Source organism: Euprymna scolopes, chromosome 21 (assembly GCF_053919585.1).
Source record: "Euprymna scolopes isolate OS-2025 chromosome 21, ASM5391958v1, whole genome shotgun sequence".
Lineage (NCBI taxonomy): Eukaryota > Metazoa > Mollusca > Cephalopoda > Sepiida > Sepiolidae > Euprymna > Euprymna scolopes.
The window spans coordinates 23,311,175-23,331,174 of NC_136502.1; the positions used below are offsets into that span (position 1 = coordinate 23,311,175).

Below are 20,000 nucleotides of genomic sequence, written 5' to 3' on the forward strand. Positions count from 1 at the left end.
GTAGGTATGTGTATGTATGTATGTGTATGTAGGTATGTATGTATGTGTATGTATGTGTATGTATGTGTATGCCTATGTATATATGTGTATGTATGTATTCTGTATGTATGTATATAATGTGTGTGTGAAAAAAAAAATTCAAAGGAATTTTATGGACTCCTGCGCCAAGTATTTGGCCATCCTACCGCTTCAATATCTCTCCTGATGTCGAAAAATGGTTCTGTTGTCATTAAGAATCCAGAAAATATCTTGAAAAGATGGCAAGAGCACTTTACTGATGTGTTTCACAATCTCTCAGCAGTAGATGCTGATGCAATTGATAGCCTACCACAATGTGATAGCATATTCAGAATGGATCGTTTGAGGTGCAGTTGGCTATCGCACAAATCAGCAGTGGCAAGGCACCTGGTTTAAATGGTGTTCCGGTGGAGCTTCTTAAAATTGGAGGTGCAAATATTGCTAATGTTATCCTTGGTTTTGTTGAGGAAATCTGGAAAGGTGCTCCTGTTCCACGGGATTGGATTGATGGTGTCTTGGTGAAATCTTTTAAAATATTCATCAATAGAAGTGTAGGTAAAGGTTTATCAGGTGTAAGTATGTCAAGAGGAGGGAGGTACAAGTGTAATTAATTTGTTGGGGGCATATTCTATTAAAGTATTTGTAAAACACACAGGGATGCAACATTGCAGTGATGGTACTGGGGTTAGATCTTTTTAATAGAATTAGATTGGAGACTTTTTATCTTATACACTAAGACAAGAGAAACTGGTAGTAGATGTCACAACAATACTCCATGCATGGGTGAATGATGATTTTGTAGAGATACAGGATACTTGGTGGGGGGGGGGTAATTTTCTAGCACAGTAGAGTGTACCCACCTTCTTTGCAACAAACAGCCTTGGTAAAATCCTCAATGTATTTGTTCCAATTCATGTTGCCTATAAATGTTAAGCTGAGGAGTTTGAGCAATAAACTCTCGGGTAGGATGTTATTAGTCATGACTTATTGGTTGTTAAGAACATTTCTTGTTATTGTTAAAGAAGCTTAGTCTTAATAGCAGTAAATGTTATCATCTATTTGTGGCTAGATTCCATTACAGACTGTGGGTCCTTTCTTTTGGAAGCTGCTGGGAAAGTTTTTGCACGACGTCTATTAAACAGTCTTCTGGAGGGTGTTTGTCCTAATGCTATTCCAGAGTCACAAAGTGGCTTTAAGTCTGGCAGAGAAACTATGGACATGATTTTTTCAGCCCGGCAAGTCCAGGAGAAATGCATTGAACAACAGATACCACCGTATCAAGTGTTTGTGGATCTAACCAAAGCATTTGACACCGTTAACAAGGATGCTCTCTGGTTAATCTTAGAGAAAGTAGGTGTCCTCCAATCTTTGTAAGAATATTCAAGGAACTGCACAGAGATATGAGAGCTCGAGTCTCGTTCAACAGAAAATTGTCTGATGAAATCCCAGTTGACAATAGTGTCAAATAAGGTAATATTCCTGCTTCTACACTTTTCTCTATATATTTTGCTGCTCTACTTGCTCATGCGTTTCGAGATTGCGATAGGGGTGTCATGTTAAAGTTTCGAACCACAGGTCGCATTTTTAATCTTAGATTTAATGCCAGAACCAAACTGCATCATGTCTTGATCAAGGAGTTACTGTATGCAGACGATGCTGTTCTTTTGTCGCACACTGAGACTGATATCCAGCATATAATGGATAGCTTTGCTGACTCCTGTACTGCCTTTGGTCTGATGATCAGTCCGTCTAAAACAAAGGTGATGTTAACTCCTGCACCAGGCCAGTCATACATGGAGCCAAACATCATGGTCTGTGGTGCTAGACTGGGAGTAGTTGATTCATTTGTGTACGTTGGTAGTTCTCTGTCGAGGGATGGCTGTCTCGACACTGAAATCCACAGATGAATTCAGAAGGCATCTGTAGCTTTTGGAAGGTTGGAGAATAGAGTATGGTCTGATCGAGGCATCACAGACAGGACTAAGATCTGCGTTTACAAGACCTATGTGCTAACCACACTGTTGTATTCATCAGAGACATGGACATTGCATCAAAGGCACATTAAATGGCTTGAACATTTCACCAAAAATGCTTGAGACGTATCTTAAACACCAAGTGGCAAGCACAAGTACCCGATACTGAAGTCCTTGTGTGAGCATGTTGCTCTAGTGTTGAGACCCTTGTAATCAGATCTCACATGTGTTGGGTGGGCCACTTGGTTCGAATGGAAGATTGTAGGCTGCAAAAACAATTTTTTATGGGGAGCTGGAAAATGGCAAGCGCCCTCAACACAAGCCTAGGAAGAGGTTCAGGGACTCTACAAAGAATAATTTGAAAGTCTTACAAATCGACATCGACACATGGGAAGAACTTACTCTGCAAAGGCCGAAGTGGCAAAAGCTTGTATGTGAAAGTTGTGATGCTTTAGAGAAAAGGATGCAGGCCCACAGCAATCTGAAGCGAGAGCTTTGCAAAGGTTTAATTGATGGTCTTAACCGTGACACACAGAGCTGGAAATGCGACACTTGTAAACGAGTGCTTTTTGTCAAAAGCTGGCTACATCAACCACCTTAAGTCGCACAAAAAGCCTGTTCAGGTCAACTTTGCACCTATTAGTCCGAACCAAACGATCTGTTTAATATGCAGCAAAGTTTGCAAATCTACTGCTGGTTTGAGAAGACATGTGATTGTTCATAGGAATACCCTTCAACCTCCAGAGGAAGTCAACTCGATGGAAATTGCTCAATTTGTATGTCAAATTTGCTTCAAGATGTGCAAATCTGCGGCGGGAGTACAGAGTCATCTGAGATGGCATGGACGACAAGATTGGGGGAACTCAATGTGACAGTGATCATCAGGAAATATGCAGCAATCATCATTTGTGTGTGTGCGTGTGTTTGTGTGTGGATGTGTGTATGTATGTGTATATGTGCATGTATGCTTGTATATATATATATATATATATATATATATATATATATATATATATATATATATATATATGTATACGAATGACCGTCTTAAGTGTCATGTCTGCTTGAGGGTGTGCAAGTCGCTGGTAGGACTAAGAAGTCATCTTCGGGCACATGAACTTTCAGTGACTGAGGGAGTGGCGCTCGTCTGACAAGACGTTACAATCATCGTATATATATATATATATATATATATATATATATATATATATGTTTAGCTTTACTTATGAATTAAACATTGGTGAAGTAAATCGATACATAATATATCTCTTTATATATATATATATATATATATATATATATATATATATAAGCTAACATGAATATACGTAGACATTTATAATCACACTATGTTACACAATTCCACTCTTAAGCATGTGTGTGTACATTGCTATGCATTAAGCTGAAAAATGTCATATGATGCCAATTTGCCTGAAATGCAACTCAATAAGTTTCCATTGAAGTGATTGGCCCTTCTTGACTGAGAAGTAATTACCAGGTAGTAGAGTGGCAGCCAAGCACAGAAATTCCCACTTAACCAATTGGCACTTGGAAAAATTACCATTGTCCAAAATTCCAATATTTTCATTAGTTATATATGAGAAGCGTGAGGTCATAAATTTTAGCATATACAGTTATATCTATGCTTCAGTGAGTGTGTGCAATATATATATATATATATATATATATATATATATATATATATATATAGATAGATAGATACATATATATATATACTAGCAGGCCGCGTTAATGTAAGTAATCTGTCATGTGACGCCTTAGCAGCCCTTTTTTCTTGATGAAAATCGATTGAAAAGTTTTCCACATGTCTGAATACCCTATATACCAAATTCTGTAGATAAAAATCCGTTGAGTATATAGGTTGAGAAATTTCCTCACACACATTCTCACTTTATATATATATATATATATATATATATATATATATATATATACATATACATATATATATATATATATATATATATATATATATATATATATATATATATATATATATATATATATATATATATACAAGTAGGGGGTCGCTGGTTTTGCTGCTTAAATATGATATTTTAATTTGTCCAGGTTTCGTATATATTATTATAGAGTCGTGATTTCAAGTAAAGAAGAAAGTACTTTGGTGCCATCAGCTAGAATCGAAAGCGAAACTAAAATATTAGCATTCAAAGCTAAACCCCTGTACCAACCTGACACGCATATAAACTGATTAAAAATAAACTAAGATGTATTACGATTTCTTTTAATTTTGAATAATTTTTGACCCCTTAAAAACTATTTTAACCAACTAAAGATCAATAAAAGAACAGCCCATAAAAAATCTAATCATTTGAGACCCCTAACACCTCTCTGCGACTTTTAGTTTCAGAAGAGATAGAGTTTGAAAATATGGAGACAGACATAGTAAGTTTTATATATTAGATATATACATTAATAAAGTTTTATATATTAGATATATACATTAATAAAATTTTATATATTAGCTATATACATTAATAAAGTTTTATATATTAGATATATACATTAATAAAATTTTATATATTAGCTATATACATTAATAAAGTTTTATATATTAGATATATACAGTAATAAAATTTTATATATTAGATATATACATTAATAAAAAGATCTATGTTGAAACTCAATAATTAACTTAAATTAACATCATGACAACTTTGTTATTCGCTGAAACATTCTATATTTACTTCAAAAATACTTTTATTTTCAAACAATTGTTTCTGCCCATTTGAAGAACAGATTTTATCATATATCAAAAATATCATTGATTATCATGAGGAGGCTCCATCAGTCAGACTGAAAAAAAATAACGTGCATCCAGCATTCATTTAAATTTTATATATATTTGCTTTGCAATCAAAATACAAAGATAAACCTTATTCAACTCTATAAATACATAGTTTATTAGTAGAAACACATAAGAAAATATAAAAATTAATTTTGTATTAAAGAAAATGTCTTTATGCTAACGGTATTCTTCATTCTGAAGTTAAATAAATTATATTTGTGTCAATAACATAATGAAATAAAAATGGTTAGTTCGAACCAAGTATTGATATGTCAAACAGATTGAAGTTTTGGTCTGACTTTAGAAATCAGACCAAAGAATTGTATGTTATACATATACAGATTTGTATTATTAAATTGAACTAGTTTCAGAAGAAGTGAAAAAATATAGATTATTTGGGACGTCTATAAGTTCGATTTTTATAATTAAATACTTATAGCTTATATATATATATATATATATATATATATATATATATATATATATATATATATATATATATATATATATAAATTTAATTAAAAAAAGCATTTGATATTTCTTAAAATTTAACTGCAGTTTCTTGGCTATCGATTTCATAAAAAACGTTCAATTGTTCCACATTTGAATGGAACCCTTGTTTTATTATTATTATTATTATTATTATTATTATTATTATTATTATTATTATTATTATTATTAGTATTATCATTATTATTATTATTATAATAAGATTATATATGAAAAAAAATATATATATAAATATACAAAGGTCAACTATCTTGATTTGGTTCGGATTCGGGGCCATTTTAATATGTGGGTATTATGTTAGATTTAGAAAAAGAAAAACAAAAAATTTTAAAAAATTACTCATTCTGGTCACAGATTATAAAATCGAACAAATAACAATCAAAATCATTTTTTTATTTCTTAAAATGTCAATTTATTTTCCTCATACATTTTCTTCATGAAACTCATTTTCATCTTTATTTTTTCAATTTTATTTCTCTCTCTCTCTCTCTCTCTCTCTCTCTCTCTCTCTCTCTCTCTCTCTCTCTCTGTGTGTGTGTGTGTGAACCTTCCAAAGGACACATTATAACAATTCCCTTTCTATTTTTTATATTAATATTCTGTCTAAAACAAATCAGATTTATTTATCAAACTGTCATACATCTTTTACACTTTACAAAAAAAATTTAAAATGTGTTGCTCTCTCTCTCTCTCTCTCTCTCCCTCTCTCTCTCCCTCCCTCCCTCTCTCTAAATAGAGAATTCTTTTTCAGCAATAACCACTGATTTCTATTGAATTCCGAGTTCGGCCATAAACTCTAAATTCTTCTAATTCTATTTGCCACCCACAAATACATTTAATCTCAATTTTATTTTTCACTGTCGACTTTTATTGTTTAAATCCTAAATCGCCTCAACAAAATGGCTGCCAGTCATACGTATAATAAATAAGCAACCTTCCATATTTGACAACATTGAAACAGTGACCCTGGAAAGAGAATTATTGCCCTAGCAAACCCAGAAATATGTATTCATGAATCTGTATATGACAATATATATAGGAAGGGCGACCCAAAGGTAATGCCCACTATTTTTCTTATTCTGCTTGAATGGATTACAGGGGATTAAAAATTGAATTGTTATGATGACTAAACTAATGCACTCATGACGTGAAAGTTTCATCTGTCTGTTACAGATATTGACGGTGTGATGCTCTTGGAAAGCAACCCCTGTTATGGACGTGCGTCAGAAGCAGAGATGCGTCATTTAATTCCTGGAAAAAATGCATTGGGGGTATTGGGAATGAGAGCGACTATGTAGAAAATATATTCTCGAACACAAAAGAAAAGGTCGCTAGTTTGTAATGGTACAACTCCCATTACGTAGCGCTTCAACTTTTTCAAGTTAAAAAATAGTAGGCTTTACTTTTAGAACGACTCTCATATATATATATATATATATATATATATATATATATATATATATATATATATATATATATACTTAATCACGCTAACAGCCCAGTTAGATTACTGAAGTTAAGTAACGTTAAGCCTGGTCAGTACTAAAATGGGTGACCATTTGGGACTTCCAGGTGCTGTATATGTGCTCTCCGCTTATCTCGGTAGTGTTTCTAGTTGTTCTGAACTTCTCCACTGTATTCAAGTAGTGCCGATTCAGGAGAGGTGTGGTTGGAGATTGTGCAACCGTTGCCTTACAATTACGCATGCAGCTACCCTTACAGGGAGGGGGGTATCCAAATTTTGTTGAAATTCAAAGACTTACATTTTTTCTTTTATATATCTGTTGTTTATTTCATCTTGGATCTCTTCATTACAGCCGTTTCGTTAATGGGATGACAATTTTATGGGTTTATGTTTTCGTAGAACTTTTCTTTCTCATCAACTCGTCAGATATGATTTCCATCCAATGTTACCAACAAAAGGTTAATTTTGTACATAATAAACCTGGTGTGTTCGTTTGAGGGAAAAAATTCCATCCTCAGGTTGTTACAGGTCGGCCATCTCAGGTATCGTGCAAATCAATATATATATATATATATATATATATATATATATATATATATATATATATATATATATATATATATATATCCTTGAAAGGGTAAAATTAATTCCCAAACAAACCAATTTTGCCCCATTTTATGTCCCCTTATGAAGATTAAAATCAACATATAATAATACTACTAAGCCATATTTTTACATCGTTTTGTCTAGAATTATTATTCACATTTTTATTAAAATTCATTACATGAGTTGAGCATAGGAAAACTTGCTGTATCACAGCATTTCAGTGTGATTACACAAGGAAATAAATAGAAGCTGATATCGAAAGATGATCGTTGAGTCAAATTCGCACTTATTATCCACCGCGTTCTTAGCACAGGCAAAAGGAGAGAATGGGAAAAACAAAGAAGAAAAAATGCAAAATGAAAAGAAAGAAAATAAAAGAAGAAAGAAAGAAGAAAAGAAAAAAGAACGAAAGAAAGAAAGAAGAAAAGAAAAGAGAACGAAAGAAAGAAAGAACAAAAGAAAAAAGAACGAAAGAAAGAAAGAAGAAAAGAAAAAAGAACGAAAGAAAGAAAGAAGAAAAGAAAAAAGAACGAAAGAAAGAAAGAAGAAAAGAAAAAAGAACGAAAGAAAGAACAAAAGAAAATAGAACGAAAGAAAGATCATCAATCCAAAGTTGTTATCAGTTTTAATTTGACCAAAGTTTTATAAAAATCGACCTTTTAATATATTTGTGACTGACATGACTTGAAGATTGACTAATTGAAAGTCAGTTGTCAGAAGTGATGGATGAATTGAAAATTATTATTGTAATCATTTTACAAAAAAACAAAAAAAACAATGGTTAACAATAAAGGAAAGAAAGAAAGAAAGAAAGAAAGAAAATAAAAACAAAAAAGAATAGAAGAAAGAAACACGGTTCGAAAGGATGAAAGAAAGAAAAAAGGGAAAAAAGAAACAGGGAAATAAAAAGAAAAATGAGAAGAAAAGGGAAAACGATGATATAGAAAAAAATGACGATGGGATGAAATAAAAAAGAATGAATGAAAAACAAAAATAAAAACAAATAAGAACGGAAAAATAAAGAAAATAAACGAAAAAAAAAGGAAAAAAAGAAACAAGGAAATAAAAAGAAAAATGAGAAAAAAGAAAAGGAAAACAGTGATATAGAACAAAAATGACAATGGGATCAAATAAGAAAGAATGAATTAAAAACAAAAATAAAAACAAATAAAAATAAAGAAAACAAGTGAAAGAAAAGAAACAACGCAAGAATAAAAAAAAAATGATAAAAAACAAGGCAATAAAGACAGATGGAGAAAAAGAAAAGAATGAATATAATAAAGAAAGGAAAATAACAAGGTAATCAAAATAAATAGAAAGAGAAAACTTTAAAAAAAAAGAAAGAAAGGAATTAATGAAAGAAGGGTATAAATAAAGAAAATAGAAAGTCATCAAAAGAAAAATACAGAGAAAGAAATAAGAAAAGAAATAAACGGATTCATCAGAGAAAAAGAAAGAAAAGAAGAAAACTTCAATCCATCGATGCATCCATGTGTTATCAATCCAATAGTTTTAGTATAAATTGACTTTTTGATCTGAAAATTTAGAAAAATTGAGGATCGGCAAACCTATTTTTTTTATTTGTAGTTTTTATTTTGTTTCATTTTTTTCTTTTGAAATAAAAAAAGTGAAAGGAATATATAAAACGCAATTGTTTCATTCCTGAATATCCATGTAATTTTAGATATACGAAATAAAATGAAAATAAACTATTTTTTGCAGAATATTTGCTTTTTTTTTCAAACCAATAAAATGGTTGTTCTTAGATACAATAAATATAGATAAATAAATCCATTTAAATATAACAAATCGATTATTTTCAAATCACGTTAGACAAAACCAAAAATAAATGCACAGCTCTTTTGCCATGTTCTGAAAAATAACTATTTATTTTGTTGAAACTTAAAATCAATAAGAAAGGAGTTTTTTTTTATATGTTTCAAATCAATTGCTTTCCCTAAATTCTAAGCCAGAGATTTTCAACCGAGGTCTACATGAACCCTAGGGTTCCATGGAATATTTCTGGTGGTCCACAGGAAAAATATAACAAACTGAGGGTCTACAATGATATTTTGGCGGTCCATGAATAAAACCAATTCGTAATAGCTTTTATTATTAAAAATTTAATTTCTACTGTAATTTTGATTTGATGTGATAAAAGCTGAAGTAGACATCTCACGAATTTGAATGAATTTTCTAAATTAAAAAAAAAAAATTCATAAAATTGCCTTGAAAACAATTTTAAAAAACAGTGATAGGAGCTGGTTTTAAATATGCGCCTCAGGCAGTTGGTTCTTTTTCTATTATATTGTCTGTCTGACCTCTCCTTCCTATACTATGACGATTATTTATGAGGCGGTCTACCATGGAAAAAGAAGAAGAAAGGGGTCCATAGTTAAAAAAAAGGTTGAGAACCATTGTTCCAAGCAATAAATCGAAAATGTCTAATTAAAATGAATAAATAAATATAATAATAAAAATACTAATAATACAAACAACAATAACACCGCCACTGCAGATACTAATCGGCATTTCCAGTGCAAAATCAATGATAAACGTCTGTTACAATAATACAAATTCATTCATTATCTAATATATAAAAGGCTATATGTCTGTCTGTCTGTCTCCATATTTTCAAACTCTATCTCCCCAAAACTAAAAGTTGCAGAGCAGCGCTTGAATTTTTTATAGGTCTTTAGCCGGTTAAAATAATTTTTAAGGGGTCAAATATGAGTCAAAATTTAAAATCTTTATACATTTTGTAAAAATTCATCCCAGTATATATATATATATATATATATATATATATATATATATTCAAACCGCGCGACCTTGCGTCACCTATCTGGTTTCATAAAAACCCCGCAGTTAGCAACATCACGTGGACTCTTCATTGAACTTTCTCCCACTCGACATCATGGCGAAGAAAAAGAAAAAAAAAAGATTGACTAAGAAGTTTTACTCCGAAATATATTTCTTAAAAAATAAACACTCGTTTATTTTATAAAAAATTTCGCGTTGCAGTTTTGGCTTCAAACGTATTTAATGCGTATTTTATTCTCCATATATATATATATATATATATATATATATATATATATATATATATATATTGATGTATCCACATATAAAGGCAATTTATATTTGAGTCATACTGTAGAAGAAGAAACTGCCGTCAGCTAAATTTATTTAATACTCTTGAGGAATACAGCAGAGGTGGGACATTTAATCTTTCAATTTCACAACTCGGCTATGAAGGCCTGCCTCGGGTATAATTCAAATATAAGCCTATAATGACCGTTTGCTTAATTGAATGTATTTTGCTCGGACAAATGGAAGCGCTTTATTGATTCCATAAACACAAAACGATTTTTCGAGAAAACAAAAAACATTTTTTTTTATTTTTCTATGCAAACCCATAGCCTAAAAGCATTTTCACATTTACATTGTATTTTATTTTTAAAATTATTATCCTCAACAATTTTAATAGTTATATGTTAATTATATTTCAGCCGATGTGCTCTTCTTCAGGCGTTTGTTTTCTTTATTTTAAAAATGTACTCCTTCATAATTTTTTAAATGTACACCCTCTATCAAAAATTATGACAAATAAAATTATGCTTCCCCAATGTTTGTAAATACAATCAAAGAATTATATCAGTAAATTGATACATAAATTATCATCTTTTTTGATATCCTAAATGCAGAAATTTAGAGCAGAGAATTTCTTTTTGAACTCACTTTAAAAATGTGGGGATTGTCTGACTTGCTTTCCAATGTAAGTCTTTCTAATTCTTTTTCGTGTCAATAGGAGCTGAAGTATCATGAGTTGAAAAAAATGCACGTCATTTCTGATGATCTAAAGAAAAAACACTAAGTGTTGATTTTGCTTTTTGATTTATTTCTTATGATTTTGGGGAGGAAGGTGGGTGGCACTACACTTTTTAGCATCAAAGACGTTATTGAAATTGAAATGCTTCAAAATGAAAATGAAATAGATCAATATTTGTTGAAATTAACATCTTAAACGATTTCAACTCTAAACAATAACTTTCCACTTATACCATCTAACTGTAAACAAAAATAGTTTTGGAGAAAGAAGAAAGTGAAAGAAAACAACTCAATCTGGAAAGTTAAAAAAATAAGAAAAAGAAAAAATGTATAAAGTAGAATAGAAAGCAGAAACGGAAAAAGAAAGAAAACGTCTCATTATGAGAATAGATTTGTGTTGTTCCTTCCCTCATTCGTTAGACAGAATTTTGTGTGACAGGACGGATAAATATTTCCAAATAAACGTGCATTTTTCTTTATTAATTAAACCGATCTAAGGTTAATGCAACCACCATGCTGATATATATATATATATATATATATATATATATATATATATATATATATATATATATATTCATAAAATTAACTTTAAAACTACTATTTTTTCAAAAGTGTCCAATGCCAGGCAAAGCTTTATAAATGTTTATCATATAAATGTGATTGCATTTGCATAAGCCAACCTCAATTTTTATATCTCTACAGGGTGGGATGATAAAATTGTCGCCATAGAAAAGACGACGTGATTTCATTTCCGTTTGATGAAAACTGTTTTTCTTTTCTTTTTTTTTTGTTGCAAATAATCTGCTAGTTGGCTGGTTGTGTACAAATCTCAAGAGCGATAGGAGGCTTCTATCATGTCTGAAAGTGACACAATGTTCAACGAGTGAGATCAGAGATGCGCCACTGTACAACTGACCAAGTTATGACAACACGGCCATTGCCAGTGCACGCAAAATGCGAATCCAGACAATTCAATGCTTGAAGAACGACCTTTTGGAAGTGGTGGAGCAGAATCGCATTGCTGAGGACACCGCCAGGAAGATCCAGAGCAAGTAGTTCATCAAAAAGGTTCAGACAATCATTGATAAAACTCCCCAGTGGTCTATTTGGCAGATTGCCAGAGAGTTAGGCATCATACACAACTGTGTATGCATGTGTGAAGGAGGACTTGTGAAGGCGCCAGACAAGCCTGATCTTGACTGAGACTACAAAGAACCTCAGGCTAATTAAGTCTATTAAGAGGTTGCTCAACAAACTGTATCATTCCAAGAACATGATTTTCAGACGAAAAGAACTTCTTCCAGGATTATCGCTGAATTGCCATGAAAACCAGGGACGTGTCCGTGATGAAAACAAAGTTTTTCATCATGGTTATGGTCTTTGGGCCACATCATGCCACCTCACATGTTCAAAGTCGTCTTGAAAGTCAACACCAAAGTCTACCTGGATGTGCTGAAGAATGTGCTGATTCTATGGTGCAATCAAGTGGCCGCTGGCAGACTCTGGGTGTGAGAGTGGCATTTGGCGCTGGCCCACAAGTCCAAAGAGACCCATGCTTGGCTTCAGAAGGAGTGTTATGACTTTGTATCTTCCTCTCATTCACCCCCTCGCCTGAACCCGCATGACTACTTCGTTTGATCATATATCATCACCAACATGACCTCTCACAACACCAAAGCCAGCTTAATTGCTGCCATCCACAGAGTATTCACCAAGGTCCCGCTGGCACTTGTGGAAAAGGCATGCTCCTAGTTGTGGACCTGTAATTATTATTTTAGCACAGTTGGTAAACTGCGCAAGTGCCAAAAATCATTTCTTAAAAAAACATACTTTATGAAAATCGCTTCAGACAAGGCATGAAGCCACTTGATGAAGGAACTAAAAAAAAACTACTTCAAGATCAAAATCTTGCCAACGATAAGCGTTAAAATGATACAGACAAAATTGAGCCATAGACTTTACTTTTCTTGATGCACGATTTAAACACTGAGTTATTTTGGGAAATTTACAGAACTTTTTATGTTTATAACTTTCTGTCTTTAAGGTCTGTTTTTCTTTATTCATAATTAACTTATGAAGACAATTCGAGGCAGATGGCAATAAAATAGAATGTTCGCACTTTTCCCCGCTCTTTTTTTGTTGTTGTTATTGTTGTTCAACCATTTCTTATTGAACAGAACAGTTTGTATGAGAAAAACCTGAACAACCATTTTTTTTTCATTTGAAAAGAAGTATTTTATTTACAAGTACTTAATTCGTTTTTATATCTACAGATAAAAAATAAAGAGGGGAGGAGGCTCTCACTAGACATTGCAAGTGCATCATTTGTGAGCAACAGTACAAAAGAAGAGTTATTGAATAAAGCAAGACGAATACACGAAGAAATTTCTATTAAGGGAAATTATTAAATAAAAAAGGGATTCCATTTTGGACAACACAACAGACTTATTTCTTTTATGATATATTAAAAAAACGACATCATCATCATCATCATCATAATAATAATAATAATAATAATAATAATAATAATAATAATAATAATAATAATAATAAAAAGATATTACAAAAGAAAAGACGTGCAAATGAAAACCTAAATTGACTTTGTTTTATGGCGTTTACAAAAAAAAAAAAGAAGAAAAATGAAAAATAAATAAAATAGATAAAAACTATAAGATGTAAAAGGTTTTATTTGAAGCAGCTTTTTATTATTTAAAATTTTATCACTCATAAATATAATTTAATGAAAGAAAAACCATTCTGACAATTTCCTAAGAGTTTTTATTGTCTCAGCTATTACGTTTTTTTTTAAGCTATAAAATGGCGAAATATAATTGTTGCATGACAGGCAATTTTCATCGTCTTTTATTTCTTCATCGATTGCAATGTAAAAAACGAGAATCACTTAAGCCATTATTACTGGTAAATTCTTTCTTGATAAATTTGCGACGAGTGTTTCATTCGTATGACATGTTATGAGATCTATTTTTATATCATAAATCTATTTTTATATCATAAATCTAAAATATTATTTCGTTATTTCTATGTTGTTGTTGTTGAGCATTATTCATTCATTTCGAATGAATCAGATGATTATTATTGGCATTCATTTCCCTGATATCTTTCTAATTAGAATTCTTTCTAAAAATACATCCGGTACCTAAGGGAGCGATCACATGAAGATTGCCAACATCCGTAAGTGAAAGTGTTTCTGTGGAATGAACTGGACTCGACCATAGTACACCCAGGTTGTCAGTCCATGTTATTAACCACTTAGCCATTGTCATGTCCATGTTGTTGTTGTTGTTGTTGTTGGATTTTAAGGCATGTCAACCATCAACCGTCATTAACTGCTTAGCCATTGTCACCTCCCTGATGATGATGATGATGATGATGATGATGATGATGATGATGATGATGGTGGTGGTGGTGGTGGTGGTGGTGGTGAAAGTCGTTTACATTATTTGCAGGTTTTAAAAATTCTTTTTATATTCTCAACATTTCCACTGCTGTAATCCTGCGAAAAATCTTCCATTTTCATTGTTTATTTTTCTAAAACTCGAAGGGAATTCCAGCGTAATCATCGTCAGTCTTCTTCTTCTTCTTCTTCTTCTTCTTCTTCTTCTTCACCATCATCATTATCATTATTGGTTAAACCTCTGTTTTCCATGCTGGCATGTGTTGGCCAACTTTTAGAAATTGACTTTTAAACTAACTTATTTCTGGCTAGGTCTTTATTTATCTTTCTTTCTTTCAAATCCATCCTTGCCAATTCTTCCCATATTTTTCTTGGTCTTCCCCTACCAACTGACTCTGCTAACACAAACTGTTCTATATCTATTAACACTTTCATCAACTTTTTCAATGTGACCATACCAACAAAGTCTTCTGTTTTGCAAACATTTCCCCATACTATCCAGGTTTAAACTCCCTCTGAGCTCATCAGATCTAAACCTGTATTTAAGACTCACATTACACATTCATAATTTTCATATAATTTCTATCGATGCAAAGTATGTTAGTTTTTTTGTTTTTATTGCCCCCCTCCCTCCGATTTCACTTCACAATATGTCAGAAGAAGACGAAATGTTGGGAAAGTCTTTTAATTAATGTTTTATACATATTGTTTAAATTTCATTAAAATTGAATATACGTATCTGAAGTTTTAAAAGAAGTTCTGTCTCAAATGAGGCACTTTCAGATAGAAGCATATAGTCAGCATTTAAACGGTAAAAATAAAACATATTTAAAGTTTTAAAGGAGGTTCAGCTCACATAGCTCTCTTTGGTTAGGAAATATTTGAAGTTTTTAGGGCGTTATGCCCTTATAGACACCTTAGGTTTGAACTTATAGACCCTTATAGACACCTTAGGCTTGAACTTATAGACCCTTATAGACACCTTAGGTTTGAACTGAAAGATTCAGGAACATTTCCATTGTCATTTTTTTTTTGTTGTTGTTAATTTTACATAAGAATACACTTTTAGATTTTGTGCAGATTCTCTAAACTTTCCTTTTTTAGGAGACACACAGAAATTGAGTTTTATATACAGAGAAAAAAAAATTGAAAAATAATTATCAGATCCTAAAAGTAAATAATTTTTTAATGAAAATCGCTCCAAACAAGGCATGAAGCCACTTGATATAAGGAGCTAACAATAGATCGCTTCAAGGTCAAAAACTTGCCAGTGTAAAAATAGAATAGATTCTAACTCAGAAAACAGCAGTTCTTCCCTCTTTGTCAGAACCATTAGTCCTGGAATGTGAAGATTAAAGGATGAAATAAGAAGCAAGAGTTATATGGCTGCCAAAACTAAACACAGGGTAAACAAAAAATGTCTGAATTTGTGTATTGATTTTTTGCAAACTGTTATCCTCATAGTTGTTGTTGTTTCACCGCGTTTTGACCAACTCATCCTCTGGACTTCATCAGATGATTAACTGCGGTGAGATAGGAATGCTGAGTCTTGTAATTGTATCCCAATAATTACTGTCTTCCATAGTTGTCGTTGTTATCTCACCACGTTTTTGCCCAACCAATCCTCTGGCTTGCTTTGGGTAGGATTGAAACTGCTATCTTCAAATAATGCTCACCTGGAACTGAAGAAGCCCTTATCCACTGTGCCACATAACAATCTGAAAAAAAAAATGCATGAATTATGAAACCTTATCTCAAAGAATTCTACAAAAATAAAATAATATACAAAATATGTCTACTCCTATATTTTATAAAGTTAAGCTATCAAGCCTGAATAATTGTTATGATCGAAATTTTAGGTGAGATCTAATATCTCTATGGCAAGTTTTGTTCGTTGCTCGATCTGTCATGCTTACGTTTGAAATGGCATTTTCGGCGCTTGTCCAGAATTGCCCCCATATGAAAAAACAAAAATAAAAAAACGCTTTTATGATTTATGTACCTGTAACAGAAAGAAAATATTGTATACCAAAAATCCTGTAAATTGGTCAAGTAATTTGTGTGAAATTTGTAGCAAATTTGTAAATTTTCCGAAACCACCCCTTACTCATATTACAAAATGGCTTTCTAAAATCTCGATTCGGAGTTATCTCCTTTGTTGCTTCAAAATATTTTCCAGATGGTGTCGTGCGTTAATCATAAAATTTTGATCTTCTTATATTATCATAAAACTATTTTCTTATCTTAATCAATTTACATGATTTTTGGTGTATGATATTTTATTTCCATCACAGGTATGTACATCATACAGATTTTTCTTTATTTTTGTTTTTTTATAGGGGAGGATGGATTCTGGACAAGCATCGTATTTCCGTTGTTAACTACACAAATTGAAAAGATGTATCTTAAGAATTCCAACCGTTTTCCTCTACTTTTATTTTTTCCTACACTCATTTGATCATTGCAAAATTCAATTTCTTATTTTATTCCCATGCCACTTAGAGTGGCTTCTCAAAAGACACCCCGCTAAACTCATAACGATTTCTTCTTTATTTAATGGTATTTATCTTCTTCTTTTCTTTGTTATCGTTTCAGATGTGGGTTCAAGAGGTTGCAGTCCAGAAGAATAAAGGCATGACCATCGAAGATCAAATGTGGAAATCAAAAATGTGCTCACATGTTGATAATGGCCATGGTTGGATTGAAACGGGTTCAGGATCTAGTGAAAAGGTGCTCGGAATGTAGCGTTTATAACCAAAAAGCTAAAGTGATATTTAAGACAATAAGAGGAAACAAACAACGGAAGCTGGAAAAGAAGAAAGAAAGGAAACAGTATTTGAGCTGAGCTTGATGATCTTACATATAATTTGATTTGATCTCATCTCATTGTTGATTTGATCTCAACTCAAAACACAAGAATACTCACAATGAAATATTAAAATGGACAAGACATGAGTAGTTGTATACACATTATAAAATCAACATGAATTTGATCTTTGGAGCAAACAGAGTCAAACAACAGATCTTATTTGATCTTTGATCTCGTCTCAAAGCAGGGTTATACATAATTAAAAATTAAAATGCAATAAGTTGCATTTAAGAAATTTGTAAACATCGGTGAATTATTGGAAGAGATTTGGACTCTTGTAGAAACAAAACAAAAACAAAAACTATGTAAATTCAAATTGAGCTCATCTCAAAGATAGAAGATAAACTTAACATATATTAAAATGAACTTACATTTACTCAAACTATGAGTAATTTATAAACATTGTTAAATTGAAACAGGTTTGAATCTTGAAAGAAATAAAGTAAACAAACTGTTCTCATTCCATTTGATCTCAGTTCGTAATTGGTTTGATCTCATCTCAAAGCAGGGATAAATAAATTATAACTAAAATGAACTATTTACATTTATTTGAGCCATGAGTGATTTGTAAACATTGTTGAATCAAAGAAGAATTGAAAGAGAAAAATTGATCTAATTTTATTTCATTTCAGTTCATTCTGTTTATTTCATATCAATCTTAAAGCAAGAATGCACACAGTGAAAAAAAATCAAAATAAACTGATTCAGATCTATGAGTAATTTCTAAACATTGTTGAATTGGAAGGATTTGACATTTTGAGGAGAAAAAATATATATACAACTTGGATTCATCTCATTTGATTTGATTCTAATTCAAAACCGGGAGTTAACAAATTATTAAAATTTTTCATTTATCCAAGACTTGCGCAATGTGTAAATATTGTTGAATTATCGAAACAAAATATCAGACCTCTTCACTTATCTCATCTGATTGGATCTCATCCCATATTCAATTTGATATCTTCGTAAAGTTGGATAATTCTATTGAAAATAAAAAAATAAACTAATTTAAAGCTGTGAGAAATTTACAAACATTTTTGAATTGTAGGAACTCTGACTTTTTGAAGAAATGAGGAAAAGCTGGTTTCATTTGAGTGGATCTTATCAAAAGTCAATAAACTGAACTCATTTTATTTGATCACATCTTGTACTTGATTTGATCACATAGCCAGGCAATACACAAGTAAAACAATAAAAGCGAGGTAACTGACGTCTATTCAGTCCACGTTAAACTGGAAACATTGTTGAATTATGAAAGATAAACTCATCCTTTGAAAAAACAAATGAAATAAAACACTTTGAAAATTCATTTTTAAAACGTTTGGAGAAGTAAAGAATGATTCGGCATCATACCAGTCGATTGGACAATGAACGACCCCTCTTACCTACACACCGACCCTCCTCCACCATTTTTCCCCCCAAAATTGTAATGTTCACTTCATTCTAATAAATTCCAGGGGAACGAGAGATGTAATGGATACTCATGCCGAGTTCAAATCCAGTCAGATATATGGAATTTGTTTACGCTGTAATATAATTAGGACAGGCATGAACGCCCTTCCCTGACTATATATAAAAAAATGTTAAAAAATCACTTAGAATGAATTATTAATAATAAGCATCCTGTTTCAGCATCAAATAATGAAAAATAAAAGAGAATGATTGATTTGCTGCAAAACAACAGGCCATAACTTTTATCATGTTTCGGAATAAAATGATCAGAATCAGGAAACAGACAAACGAAACGAAACAAAACTTAACTTCTTCCACAGCCAATGTGAAAGGTGAAATAAACTCCCTACTTGACAAAAGATATCCTTAAAGACTTTTTCTCGGAATTCTTGCCACATTCAACAATAAAATGATTTGCACCCCACATACCCCAATCTTTGCTTAAATTTCAATTCCTATTGAGCAGGACATTTTTTTTCTCAGTGTTTGGACAATGGAGATAAATTTCATGTGACATATTTTATTAATAAAGTTTTTTTTTTTTTTTTTCAAATTTGTCTGAAATTTTCAAGAAAGATCATCAGACACTTTTTTTTTTAAATTTCTATTCTTCATAATTTGTTCAACAATCTGGACTTCATTTTTGTTTTGTACATTTCATTTTGTTCATTAAAAATCGATCAGGTTGGATCATCTCTGCTTGGATTGCAAAGTATTTTTTTTTTATTTAAACTTTGGAATTACAGAGTGACCGGCTTTATCTTATTCTCTGGAAATTGTACTGATTCCATTTTTTATTTTATTTTATTTATTTATTTTTTTTTTTTTTTTTATTATTATTATTATTATTATTATTATTATTATTATTATTATTATTATTATTACTACTACTACTACTCTTTCAGTATCTCCCTTTTCAATAATTGTCTTTTTTTCTTTTGCATTTATAATCAAAAATATGTTTTACTAGTATTTCATATACAATAATGTCTCAGTCGAAATTGAAAGAAGAAAGAAAACGTCTCAAA

At 31.4% G+C, this 20,000-nt stretch overlaps 1 protein-coding gene across 2 annotated transcripts in view; it reads left to right on the plus strand.

Moving 5' to 3' along the window:
* Nucleotides 1-19,757, plus strand: part of LOC145242054 (protocadherin alpha-6-like) — a 191,502-nt gene extending 171,745 nt beyond the window's left edge. For both annotated transcript variants that reach the window (XM_080104949.1, XM_080104950.1), the window contains one exon: nucleotides 17,247-19,757. In XM_080104949.1, coding sequence (XP_079961075.1) covers nucleotides 17,247-17,396 — 150 coding nt within the window. In that variant the 3' untranslated portion in view covers nucleotides 17,397-19,757. The remainder of the gene's footprint in view (nucleotides 1-17,246) is intronic.
* The last annotated feature ends 243 nt before the right edge of the window (nucleotides 19,758-20,000 follow it).